Below are 13,988 nucleotides of genomic sequence, written 5' to 3'. Positions count from 1 at the left end.
TTTGTTTTAAACAATAGATGGCAGCATTACGAACTACTTCTTACCCAACATTTCATTTATTTTTAAATCTGAATGTTCGCTTTTATTTTCAATAGTTTCTGTAATGAAAAGTAATGCAATACTATATTTTCAGACGATACATTGGTGCTATTGAAAAATAATTGTGATGAAATTGTTAATAAATTAAGAATTTTTGATTGCAGCCTTTAAAATGTTTTCGTTTCTTTGAAATTCAGATTGAATATAGTTTTAAAAATCATATTACTAGTAAGCAAAATTCAGTAGATTCAATTATGATAAAGTAGATTTTTTCAGATCACTCAATAAAAAACAACAAATTTTAAAATTTTTTATTAAAGCAACGATCGCATTTTATTTACAAAGTTACAAATTATACACATTACAAAACTTTCAATATGAGAAATGAAAATAATGATATAAGAAATATGTACAAAATGTATGTTAACAACAACAAGGCATATTAACAACTATTATTATTTTGTTTTAAGAAATTGTATCAACAAATCGTAGAATTTCTTTAAGAAAATGTAATAATATTTTTAGTACGCAATTTGGATGGTTAAGATAGTTCAGATTTTTAGAAGTCATTATGAAATAGATAAAAAAAACATTGATAGATCTAGTTAGACTATAATGAAAGATAGAGCTAATAAGTATTACGAGCTATTAGTCTGATATTAGAATAAAAAGACTGCCAAAGAAAACATATTAACTTGTTCACTGTCGCGAAAAACTGAAATGAAAATGCCATTGAAAGCTAAGCTCAAACATTGAGAAAATATGGAAAATAATAAAAAATAATGACAAGAGAAGAAAAATTATTAAAGTTATTTTTTTAAAGTATTTAAAAAATATTTTTTATTAATCTAAAAAAAAAATATTAAAAATCCGGAAAGCAAAATAAGGAAAATATTTATCTCTTCATCAGCTCACACGATCATATCCGCAAAAAGGAGTGCTTTCTAATATTGTATCAATATAGCCAAAGCAAAATAATCATAGTTCACTTTAAAAGATTAAAATTTGTATAAACTTATTAATGTTGGTAGGTTTCCTTTTAATCATCCGTATTTAAATAGATTTAATTCCTTAAAATGTCTTAATACTCTTGGTGAATATATTTACACAGATAGTTCGCTCATTTTGCCTGATAAAAAAGAAAAGTTTTTTTTATTTTTTTTATTTTCAAAGTAAGTAAACCAAATATGGTCACTACACCGAATATGGGGACAGTGCAATAAAAAACAAAATATTTATGACTTTAAATACAGATGACAGTATATATGCTGAAAGCAATATAAATGGGGTGAAAGAGCGGTATAAGCCTCCCATTCTTATTATTCAAGTTGACAAAAAAAAGTAATGAAGCTATTTTGTATGAATCAAAAATTATTGCAATAAATTTAGCGCATAAACGTGTCTTTTTTATTTATTTTGTTGGAAGTTTTTCATCCTTCCAATAGCCTTTATACGAAATTTGAATTTTTGTCTTTGATCAACTAAACTGAGTAAAGTTAAATAGGTCACCGAGGCTATTATGGGCCCTGAAAGGGGTCTTATTATGATCACTGCAAGAAACCTGTTGCTAAGTCGAAAACAACGACTTTGTGGAAACCAGCACCCAAGCCTATATTCATGACAAAAGTAACAACAACTGTTGTAAGGTAGCGTGATGTAGGTGTGTGCTATTAGGTTCAAAATAGTACTGGTATTGTATAACGTATGGTCATGACAAACAGTTAGACAAGACACAATGTGATATGCGCCTTGCTTTAATGAAAGAAAAATATTGTGGCATAAAAAGAATATAATAAACAAATTCCTTTCGTTGCACGATTTTGTGACGAGAAAATTTATTAATATTAACGTTTTTTCTTGAATAATTTTAAAGGATGTTTATTGCTTGCATTAGATGCAATGGTTCCAGGTAAATGTATTGTTTTCAAACCACGTTCGATTATGTCTACTATTGATTTTTTTAAATTCATTTCTCTTTTTTTCCTGTTAACCCCAACAAACATTCGACTAATTTTTGTATTTTTATCTCCTGAAACAAAAATTCGAGCGTTCGAATTTCATGTATATAGAATCGAAATATACATATCGATTCGATTTGACATATATTGAAATTCAAGAGCTCGAAATCCTTATGGGTACCCATACTTGGTATTTTTACTTTATAAACTAGTTGTCAGAAACTATATTTGAATAATTTTTTCAACATTCATATACGATAAACATAATTTTTTTTCAGTAAGTAGTGATCAATCAAGAATTTTGATGATTTTCTTTCTTTGAAACAGAAGTTTATGTTGGTCATCTCCTGGACTCGAACTCAAGTCTAATACCACCTCTCGCTCTGAGCACCATTTCAGCGGATAAATGCAGCTTATCACGAGCATCGACTGATCGAACTTTGAAGTTCCTCAAGACGTTCACAATCATAGTCTTCTCTTCCAGAACTGCGAATTTTTGGCCTGTTTAGGAAAAATGAAAAATTTAATTAAGAATAAAAAAAAGCGTTATACGAGGGTTGCTATTTATATTTCTGGCCTTGGCAACAGTAAGTGTTGCTAGGCGACCGCAGACGATTTTAATCAAAAGTTTGATATTTTTAAACATAAATTCAGCAGACGATTGACCATTATAGCTTCATTTGCGTTGTTGACAGTAAATTGAAAAGTTCTTCTCTTTTAAAAAGTGGAATTCAATCGTGAACATTTTCGTGCCATTATTTTTCATAACTTTCGACGTGGATTGTCAAGACAAGAGTGCTTCGAAGAACTTAATTCTTTATTCAGCAATAAAGCGCCATCATACAGCACTGTAAAAAATTGGTATAACGAATTTAATCGTGGTTGATGATCGATCCAGAATAATTAAATTGCAGGTCGTCCAAAATCCGTTGTTGTGCCAGAAAAGATCGATGCTGTGCGTGAACTGATAAAGCAAGATCGTCATGTGACATACCGTGAGATAGAGGCGTCTTTGGACATTAGTATGACTAGCATCAATAAAATATTGCATGAACATTTGAGCGTAAAAAAAATTTGTTCGCGTTGGATCCCGCATAATCTGACAAACGCTCAAAAAAAGGCTCGTGTCGATTGGTGCAAGGAAATGTTGGAAAAATACGTTCAAGGTACATCAAAGGCTGTGTATAACATCTACACAGGTGACGAATCATGGATCTATGCATATGAGCCGGAAACAAAACAGCAATCAACTGTATGGGTCTTCCAAGACGAGGCAAAACCAACAAAAGTTGTTCGAGGAAGAAGCACATCGAAACAAATGATTGCCTGTTTCTTCGGCATTAACGGTCATGTGGCAACAGTGGCGTTAGAGCAACGCAGGACGGTCAATTCTGAATGGTACACGACCATTTGTTTGCCAGAAGTCATCGGAGAAATTCGAAAAAAGCAGAAGAACAGGCGAATCATTCTTCATCATGACAATGCGAGCTCTCACACATCGACTCAAACAAAGGCATTTCTGACGGAGCGAAAGATCGAACTGATGGGTCATCCGCCGTACAGCCCTGATTTGGCACCCAATGACTTCTTCTTATTCCCACACATCAAAAATAAATTACGTGGACAACGATTTTCGACCCCCGAAGAAGCGGTTGATGCATTCAAAACGCATGTTTTGGAATTACCTCAATCGGACTGGAAAAGGTGCTTTGAAAATTGGTTCAAATGCATGCAAAAGTGTATTGATCATCATGGAGAATAGTTTGAAACACAATAAAACCAATTTCGATCCTACATATTTGTTTTTTCATTATCAGGCCAGAAATATAAATAGCAACCCTCGTACATAAAGATATAATTGATTTGTCAAGTTATAAAACTTTACGAGGGTCATCCTGAATTTTGCTAAAGCTAAATGAAGTGAGTTATTTTAACTTCTTGTACGAGCGCAGATTACACGATTGCAGGTAATTATTTCAAGGACTGATTAAATAACTGCGGAATATATTAAACGAATTCCATTTGCGCTTTGATGTTAACCTTATCTGTCTTTATAGATTTCCATACTCGATTAAAAAATTTTCACAAACAACTTTTAGTGTTTTTTTATGGAATGATTTCAATTTCATGGGGTAAAATAACAGTACGTATGTTAATGGCATTTTTGACTAAAAAAGGAAAAAAAAGCATAATACTGGTTAATAAAACTAAAACATAAGGCATTTAAACCATTCATATAGTAATTTTTTCATTCATATGGTGACAGATTTCCAGAAATTCTGATTTTCGAAATGCTACTTCTTATTCCGCCGACCAGGTGGCTGAGTGGTTAGCATGACTGACTGTGCAGCCGATGGTCGCGGGTTCGAATCCTGCTCAGGGCATGGATATTTCTTTTTCTCTGTGTCTTATGTCCTTTCTCCTTTGTGTATGAATGTAACCCGCCCTTTAAACGGGTTTGTGGCTGTGTGACGTGGACGACGCTGCTCCACCACCGTGGTTTCGCCACAGGTGCCCACTGGGTAACGAGAAGAGAGTAGCAGTTCTGGCATTTTCTGAGGTCAATGGGTCCTCGTCCCAAGTGCCCACCATTAAAAATAAAAGTTCTTATTCCCACACATTTAGCGGAAAATACAAAACTGAAAAGTAAATCTAATCGAATAAATGGTTTTTATGCCAAGCTCTTGGGTATCATGCTAAAATTATCAAATTTTAAAGCATATTATGTAACCATATTTTCTTATTAATTTTACTGAAATCATTACCAAACCGCTTTGGTAAAAGTTACCGAGCTTTTTGATGCTCCCATACAGTCAGAAACACTGTAAATTTCACCATATTGTAATAGTTCTGACCATATTTTTTTTCTGATTGCTTAGAGGCCAATTTTTAATTTTAAGTAGCAAATTTATGTATACTAGATTATTTTTTATTAGATGCAATCTTATATAAACGAGTATTAACAAGAAACAAATATTTACAAATAACCAATAAAAAACTTATAATAAAAACAAATTGAATACAGCTGCATTTTACATTTTAATGATTGAAAAGCGACACTAAGTCTGTTATGCAACACTGTTTTCTCTATCTTATTATTCATATTTAAAGAAAAATACATTTTAAATATAATATGATGATAAGTAAAATACTTCTTTAACAATGCTATTATCATTTCCTGATCTGAAAATGGAAATTCATATCAATTTTTATAATGATAGAAACGTGATTATTTTTACAACTATCTCGTTATTAATTGAGATTTAATATTTATTAACACTTGTCTTTTTTTATGAGAAAAAAAAACATCGCGAAGTATTGGATGAAACGGAAAGAAATAGCAATATTGTATTGTTTTAAAGGATATGCTGGTTTTTAAAGGAACACGACTTTTGAAAGTATTTTCTGTAATAAAATTTTTCCTTTAAAGATTGCGTAATAATAATTATGATTTTTGTTCATTTTATAACAAAATATTTTTTGTTCTCACAAAATTGCATCTAAATTTGAACGATTAAAGAAAATAATGAGTTTCTTTATTTTTGACTTCAGTGTTGTAAATATTTGAGCGATACTTAAGTGTGTATTAAGTGTGTATCTTAAGTAAAACTTTTCATTTTAGTGGCTCAAAACATTAACAAAATTGATTTTTCACATGTTTCGTTCTTAGTATGTTTTACTACTAAAGGATAGTTTTCCTATGGATAGTGATTGCATCATAGGCTCTAAAAATAAAATTATGCTTCATTTCCCTGAAAAATCGATAAGAAATGCAGCTTCCAGTGTATCGAAGTAAATCAAGATATAAAATATTGATTTATATTCGATTATTTAGTATAGGCTTCAGTTATTTTAATTAAGAATATTCAGTATGAATTATTTTCAATTGTAAAAAAGTGGCCATGTTTGACGCTAAAAATCGTTATTTGGTAAAAACATCATGAAAAATGATGTAAACAGGCTTTCGTAGCCTTGGTAATGTTTAAAGGTTAGCTTTGCTGTCTATAAATTAATGTGCTATTTGATCCTGCTACTATTGAGAGAAAAACATTACACTAACATAGAACATCAGAAATATATTTTAAATATATTTAAGAATCAAAATATATTTAAGATAAAATGTTTGAAAAATATTGAGAAGATATATTTTAGATATTCGTATAAAACAGATTTAGTGCTCAAATACCTATGCAGCTTCTTGGCCCTGCTGAAAATGGGCAGTACGCAAAGGGATGCCTTTTTAAACAATTTTCCGGGAGAAAGCGATCCGGATCAAACTTTTCTGGATCAGGAAACCATTCTTCATTCCTGTGTAACATGTAAATGACCAACATGCAGGTGCTTCCTTTAGGAATTTTTAAACCATCTGAAATAAAAATGAATTCATATGAACATTAACTCATTCATGCAAAATGTTCATAAGAATATTCCTCCAATTCGGGTTATACGCGAAAGTTTGCAATACCCTTATGCTAATGAAAGTGATTGCGCAGCTATGAAAGAATAAATCAAATCATTTGAGGTAAAGGACACCATGTAAGAGGAGAGCAGATTTTAGAACATTTTACCTCTCAAGGAGGAAGTCGGACATGGTGTTTTACCAAACTCCATAACTTCGTTATTTATTGTTACATAGAGCAGTGATGGCTAAGGATTATGTCTCTCAATGGAGCGTCCCATGTTCGAATAGCAACGTTGGCTGGTTTATACGAATTCTGCTCTGGGCTCGCACAAACAACAGCGCGGACTTAAAGTATACTCAGTAGTAGATCGATCATGGGTAAGAATCTCCTTGCCCTCGGCCTAACCATGGGTGGTTTTCTTGGTTTTCTTGGCAAATGCGGGTTAGTTCCCCTGGAAAATTATCCATGAAGAATAGTTTGTTCCAATGCTTGATCCATAGGTTTACTAGTTTACAGCGTTGGGTTACAAGGCTACGTAGTTGAGCGTTGATAGTCTTTAACTTAGAATTGAGTCGGTTGTTTAACGTCGGTTATAAAACAAAAATAAAGTCACTTACATCTATCTTGTGGTATTTGACATATTTTTCTTCTACCACAAGATAGAGGAAACAATCTACAAAATGTACATGCTATCTACTTAATTTAAAAAACAAGAGGACATGGTGATCTCCGACATTCAGAAATATCAAAAAGAATTAAGAAAATATTCCTTTAATAGAGGTATTTTGAAACCGTAGTTAAATTTTAGCAAGCGTATTTCATTTTAAATAAAAATGATAACAATAAAGATAATTAAAAATTTCAAATTTCCTTAATATACGTTAAAAACACGTTTGTTTTCAAAACAATAAAAAATAATTTTAAAAATGCTGCAATATGAAGGTGATGTAGTAAAATGAAAGACTTACTGATTTCAACGTCCTCTTGTAAATGCCTCGCAATGTAAGGAGCAGGCGGATATATTCTTTGAGTTTCCTGGAGAACAGAATTTAATTCATTATAACATCGAAATATAGTTCATAAATTTAAGTAATATGTATAAAAATAGATTAAATAAAATTAAATGTTGTGATTATTATTAAACCAATTTACTACGCATTGTAGTACATTTGCAGAAACTTGCTTACATTGCATTTTATTTTTATTTTTTTAATGGCGGGCACTTGGGGGTTTGTCCCATTGGCCACAGAAATGCCAGAACTGCTACTCTCTTCTTGTTACCCAGTGGGCACCTGTGGCGAAGCCACGGCGGTGTAGCAGCGTTGCCCAGGTCACACAACCACAAATCCGTTTATAGGGCGAGTCACATTCACACAAAGAGGAAAGGACATAGAACACACAGAGAAAAAGAAACATCCATTCCCTGAGCAGGATTCGAACCCGCTGCCAATGGTTCCGTAGTCAGACACGCTAACCACTCGGCTACCTGGTCGGCACATTGCATTTTAGCAGAATTGAAAACATTATTTGATTAAGTGGGCTAATATCACTCGTTAAAAAAAGGAGTTTTCCTCTTTTTCGAGTTCTTAAATGAAACTTCTATTATTTTTTAAATCTGGAACATATTTATGCTGCCATAAGCAACCTTTATTTAAGTATCGCAATCACGACATTTATGGCGTTTATGCGAAAAGAAAAAAATAGTAATTTGATTTATTATTCAAATAACGTCAAAAAATTTCTTTTTCATCTTTGAACTAATAAATAAATTATATGGTGCTTAGTCTTAAATTTCAAAATAAGGAAAGTATTGTATAGATAAATTGTTATGAAACCAATGAGGCATTACTTCCTACAAATTAAAAAAATAAGGTATTTATGTCATATAAAAACAAAAAAAAATCATTTTAACAGAATAATTTTAATGATAATATAATGCAATAAATATGAAGTTATAATTTTAATTAACTATGTAGTGCTTTAACTAACATGCTCTAAGAATTTATTCAGGAATTTATTTCATACATACGAGTATGATTTCACTTAATTCAGTATTACAATTTCCGCATCCACTCTCAGAAAAATTGGCTCAGCGTTTGTACCAAAGTATAAGTACCTTGAACCATATGGAAGTAATTTTAAGGCAGCATTGCGCTATGCTTGAGTTCAAGTTGAAGAATATGTTGTTGTTGTTAATTTACGCCGAAACTAGAGCTGCACAATGGGCTATTGGCGACGGTCTGGGAAACATTCCGGAGGATGATCCGAAGACATGCCATCACAATTTTGATCCTCTGCGGAGGGGATGGCACCCCCGCTTCGGTAGTCTGACGACCTGCGCGCGAAGTCGAGCACTTTACGGTAGCACAGTTTAACGAGGACCAATACCGCAAACCCTCGGTCCCTACGCAGACTGATCCAAGTGGTCACCCACCAGCACACTGACCGTAACCCGTGATGCTTGACTTCGGTGATCTGCTGGGAACCGTGTCTTAACGATCAGTGCACTGCGGGACTCAAGTTGAAGAGTAACCAAATTTAAGAAGTATAACATAAAAGTTGTATAGCATAAAAGTACCATATAAGGTACCATATAAAAGTGTCGTGCAAATGTTGTGGTAAATTTAAATGATATTTTGGTTCAACATGCTTCTCTAACAATATAATAGTTTGTGCTCACTCTCAAAATTAAAACTCTCACTTTTGACGATTCAGCTATCTTTTAGCTATATTTCGTTAACTATGAGAATTACATCCGTCACCAAATCACGTGGTATGTGACAAAACGGGAACTTCTAAATACATGACGAAAATGTATCCTCAACTCGAAACCTCAGGGTAGTGCATTGTGGGAGATTTTAAACTAGAATAAAACTAGAAGAAGACTAGGCGATCGAAAATCTGACCGGGTTGTATGATGGCCAAGGAGTTTGCTTTCGTACCAAGAAGAACCTGGTATCGAATACCATTTCAGAGCATAGGGGAAATTTATCTCACTGTTCTATTTGTCTTTCTTGTGTTATTAAGATGATATTGACTCAGCTCAGTTGCATGTTGTTAACAATAAAATGAGTATTAGAAAAGTTACTCATTATGAGTTTTTTTTTCTTTCTTAGAAATAAAATAAAAAAACGAAGTATGTTTTCCTGAAAAAGTGATTATTATTTCGTCACTTTGATGAAATATTTACTCTGAGCATATATTAGTAAACGGTTTCGTCACAAAAGAAGAACGTTTCGTGAAATTTGAGTATCCATTAATTACAGTGCTGTTTTTTTTCTTTTGGTAATTGTAAAAGTATTAAAAATGTAATGTGAGTACGGATATTTAATTCCTGTTAAAAACAAACAGTAAACGATTACTTTGATAACACATTCCAAATATTTAAGTTTCCTCAAGCACTCTTCAGTCAATTGTTTCTCAGGATCTTCGCCGCACTCTTGACAAATTTCTTCGAACACTTTTTCCTGTATTTCAGGATGCAGTCCTAGAAGGTACAGAATCCAGCTCGAACCAACAGCTGTTGTGTCATGTCCCTTCGATAAAAAATATTTAATTAGTTTTCAAGTAAAATAATAAATATTACTTTTCTACTCAGTTTTAATACACTAAAAGTAAGAATTCATTTCAGTTATGTCTGAAAAATATGCACGGAAGTTTGAGCACAAGAAAGAAAGGAATAGCACAATCCTCATTTCATACAGCTATCGAATAAACTTATCATTGAAATGACAATTAGAACATTTATCCACTCATCTCTTCAATGAGATTATCTTACTAGATAAAAAAATAATTTATATAATTTTAATTGATCCTTCACAATGCAATTTCATAATGCTAAGGTTACTATCAGGGCTCGAAAAACCGCCCGTCCGCCCGACCTCGGCGGTGAAAAATTCCCCGCAGACAACAAATTTCTCGAATACAGCGTCCATGCGGACTGCCATTTTCCCGTTAAAGTTCGTGATACATTTTAAATTTTCGTTATCTTACAAGAGTCTAGCGCCTCACTTCTAAAATGACCCTCGAAAAACAGCAACATACTGCTCATGGTGGAATTGATGTTTTCTCTATCTGGGAGTACTGCAGCGGCTGAAAGGGGCTTTTCAGCAATGAACTTACAAAAATACACATTACTTACTGGTCTTAAACAAGAAGTGTTAAACGCATTTATGAACATCTACCTAAATGGAAAACCTCTTTCAGATTTCTGCGCAAAACCTCTGTAAATCATTGGCTTGATTGTGGATCTGGCAAACGTCATANAGATTATCTTACTAGATAAAAAAATAATTTATATAATTTTAATTGATTCTTGACAATGCAATTTCATAATGATAAGGCTACTATACTAGGAGAGCTGAACTATCAACTAAATTGGAGCAAACTAGTTCGCAAGTTAACGTTATGTTAGTATTAGCGTGAAAGTTTGAAGACTATTTGGATACCAAAAATTATTGATATGGGTGGTTGAGCGGCATTAAATTGCACAAACAGTTAAAAAAAAAAAGGGCTTTCGCGTGTTCTGATTTCCTTCAAATGTGAAAAGAAAGAAGAAATGGATAATAAATTGTCGAAGATACAACTGGCAGCCTGGAAGTGGAGCTCGCTTATGTGAGGAAAATACTCATTTATTTATAATTTACTAGATTTATTTTCGTACATATGTAGTATATAAACGATATTAAGTTGTTAGAATTTGTTTTTAAATGTTTGTTTTCGTCTATTTCAAAAAAAAAAAAAATAAGCGAATAACTTGCAGGGTTACTTGAACTGTTCAGTTTCAACTATGTACCAAATATAGGAATTTTCATTGAAAATTACATTTATTAAGTATATATTTATTCAAAATATGACTTTTAAATAACATTTCTTGATTTATTTAACAATTTTAAGTGTTTATGTGCAATAAAACTAATAAATAAAGGCAAGAGATTGGCTAAATAAGTATTCACCAAACTTATTTCATGATCGTCAAGTTTTGTCATCACTTTTAAGTATTTCTTTTTGTAAAAAAAAACAAATATTTACCTGTTTTTTATTGTATTACATTTTATTTCACTAAGATCAAGTAGTTACTTTCTTAATCTTGGCTAATTTAAGTCAGAATTTTAATTATTTATGGTAATATATCGCATAAAATTCAAACAGTTTTTATTTATCATAAGAAATCTATTTAATATGCGCTCTTTCATATGTTTTTGAGTCTATCAATGCTTTTTTTTTCTTGTTTTAAATTCTTGTTTTAAATTGCTGAAATAATTAGTTTCTGTGATAGAAAATTTCATTGGTGTATGTTTGTAAATTGTAAATAGTAATTTTTTTTAATGTGATTTAATTTAAGTATGAAAATAAAAAAAATGTATTCCAAATATTTTTGCAGGTTCATTTTGAATAATCTCAACGAGAAATAAATAAAAAGATGGAAACAATAAATTAAGACCTGATGCTATTCCAACAATTCTCAATGTTCCAAATAAATAAATGTTTTGAAAATGCGTTTTGAAATAAGATGCTTATTTAAGTAAATTATTTAAAATTTATCATGCGTCGTTTCTTTTCCTTCCCATAAAACTCTAGTTTCTATTTATTCCACTAATTCTATTTATATAATAATAATGGCTAAAAATCTTAATTCGTCTTGTCCTTAAATGTTTTAAAGAAAATTCAATGTCTCAATGAAAAACACTAATTTTGAATCAATTCTTCATTTTGAAGCAAAATTTCCTTGCTTCTCACGATTGTAGACATTTACATTTAGAATATTGCATAAGAAATTTAATTATCTAAAAACGTACTTAAAAATATTTCAAGTCAAAACATGTTTTTTTACCATTTTAATTACAGTACAGAACCCGTTATCCGGAAATCAGAAAACCGGAAAACCAAAAAACCGGAACGAAATTCGATAAATTCTCCCGCCATTTAAAAAAAAAGTTTTTTTTTTCCTCATAAGATTTCAGGATTTTTCATTCTTTTTTGAAAGATGTTCACCTTACCATCATTTTGGAAACAATCATTAGCGTATTACTTCATCGTTTTTTCTTCTTTTTAAGATTATTTCCAAAAAATTTTATTTTTTAGTTGGGTTTAACAATAAGAAAACGGCTTTTTGTAGCGATTCAGAAAACCGGAAAAAATCAGTTATCCGGAATAGCGATGGTCCCGAACGTTCCGGATAATCGGTTCCCTACTGTATGTTAAAAAAAATCTGAAAAGAAATTTAAAAAACTCAGATCTAACTGAAATATAAAATTTAGTACCAAATTCACTTTGAAATCATTTTGAAAAAAAAATTTATGCAATTGGCATATAGCACATGCGCCGTTTTTTTTATTTAAAACTTTAAATCGCTCATAAAATTTCCAGTGAATTTGTATAAGCATAAAAAAAAAGATTCCGAAAAACAATGTTAATCGTTGCACGCTTTTCTTTACCGATTATCCTATAGCTGAGTTTAACGTTTTTAGCGGTAAGTTGTCAAATCTTGTAGCTCTTCATTATTGGTGGAAAAGCTTTTGCTCCAAAATGAATGATAAGTCGGCCTGTCTAATTCAGGGGCTCTAATGAGTAGGACTAAATCATCCTTCACAGACTGAAAATAAAGGGATGAACATATGTTTGCTAAGAACAGTACCTCATACATAAACACACACTGTAAGAAATTACGGGATAAAGTACCGACACTTTGGGTTTATTATCCGTAAAATCAATTTTACAGTAAATTATTGTACCGTAATTTTAACAATAACATTTAATTAGGGTGATTCAGTAGTTTTAAGGTAATTATTACTGTAAAAATTACTTCATGTCAGATTTTTTTGTTCGTAACATATTCTAATAAAAATAGATTACAGGGTCAAAAGTTCCGGCACTCTGAGTACCGGTACTTTTTATCGTAATTTGATTTGATATTTTTTATGACGCAGGTGAGTGGGAAATTCTTCGAACTCAAAAATTACTAATATAAAGTTTATCTTTACAGTATATATGCAGTGTTTTCTGGTTTAATTATCTTGTCTTGTTATCTTGCAAAATTAGAAAATTAAACTCACCAAGTTATATACCTAAACAAGGATTATTGGGTTAACTTTGTGCATATTTCAGCTGAGCATTTTGAGCTAATTCAAAAAAATAAAAAGAGGGAAATCCGTTGCACAGTAACGCAAAATAATAGAAGATTTATGTTATTTTCAAACGTTAGAAACAGAGCCACTGTGGCTCAAGGGATACAGCGGTAACGTATCATTAGGTCATATAGTGTTGAATACATCAGAGTCCATTCGAACCCTAGTGTTGGCTAGTTGATACGAATTCTGTTCCCAGCTTGCACCGACCACATGGCTAACGCAAAATATCCTCAGAGGTTGACGTATCATGATTTGAGTCCACTTCCCGTTAGGCTAGCTGTAGGAGGTCTTCGTGGTTTTCATGTAACGCAAATGTGGGTTTTTCCTTCAGAAATTCCTACACGCTAAACCTAATGCTTGATACAGGATTTTATTTGTTTTTTGGGCTGCGCTCAAAATTATGAGATTACATAGTGATAGTTGCGAACTGAGAATTGTATCAGCTGCTCAATACCGGT

At 31.9% G+C, this 13,988-nt stretch overlaps 1 protein-coding gene across 1 annotated transcript in view; it reads right to left on the bottom strand.

The window, feature by feature from the left end:
• Positions 1-335: 335 nt before the first annotated feature.
• LOC107438881 (cytochrome P450 4C1) overlaps positions 336-13,988 on the bottom strand; it is a 50,075-nt gene continuing 36,422 nt past the window's right edge. Inside the window, exons 8-11 of the mRNA XM_043039186.2 lie at positions 9,763-9,936; positions 7,369-7,435; positions 6,184-6,363; positions 336-2,498 (exon numbers count right to left, since the gene is read on the bottom strand). Of these exons, the coding sequence (XP_042895120.1) occupies positions 2,338-2,498; positions 6,184-6,363; positions 7,369-7,435; positions 9,763-9,936 (582 nt within the window). The 3' untranslated portion in view covers positions 336-2,337. The remainder of the gene's footprint in view (positions 2,499-6,183; positions 6,364-7,368; positions 7,436-9,762; positions 9,937-13,988) is intronic.

This window comes from Parasteatoda tepidariorum, chromosome 5 (assembly GCF_043381705.1).
Source record: "Parasteatoda tepidariorum isolate YZ-2023 chromosome 5, CAS_Ptep_4.0, whole genome shotgun sequence".
Taxonomy (NCBI): domain Eukaryota; kingdom Metazoa; phylum Arthropoda; class Arachnida; order Araneae; family Theridiidae; genus Parasteatoda; species Parasteatoda tepidariorum.
The sequence above is the reverse complement of the archived record's forward strand: the minus strand, read 5'-3'. Positions and strand labels throughout refer to the sequence as shown.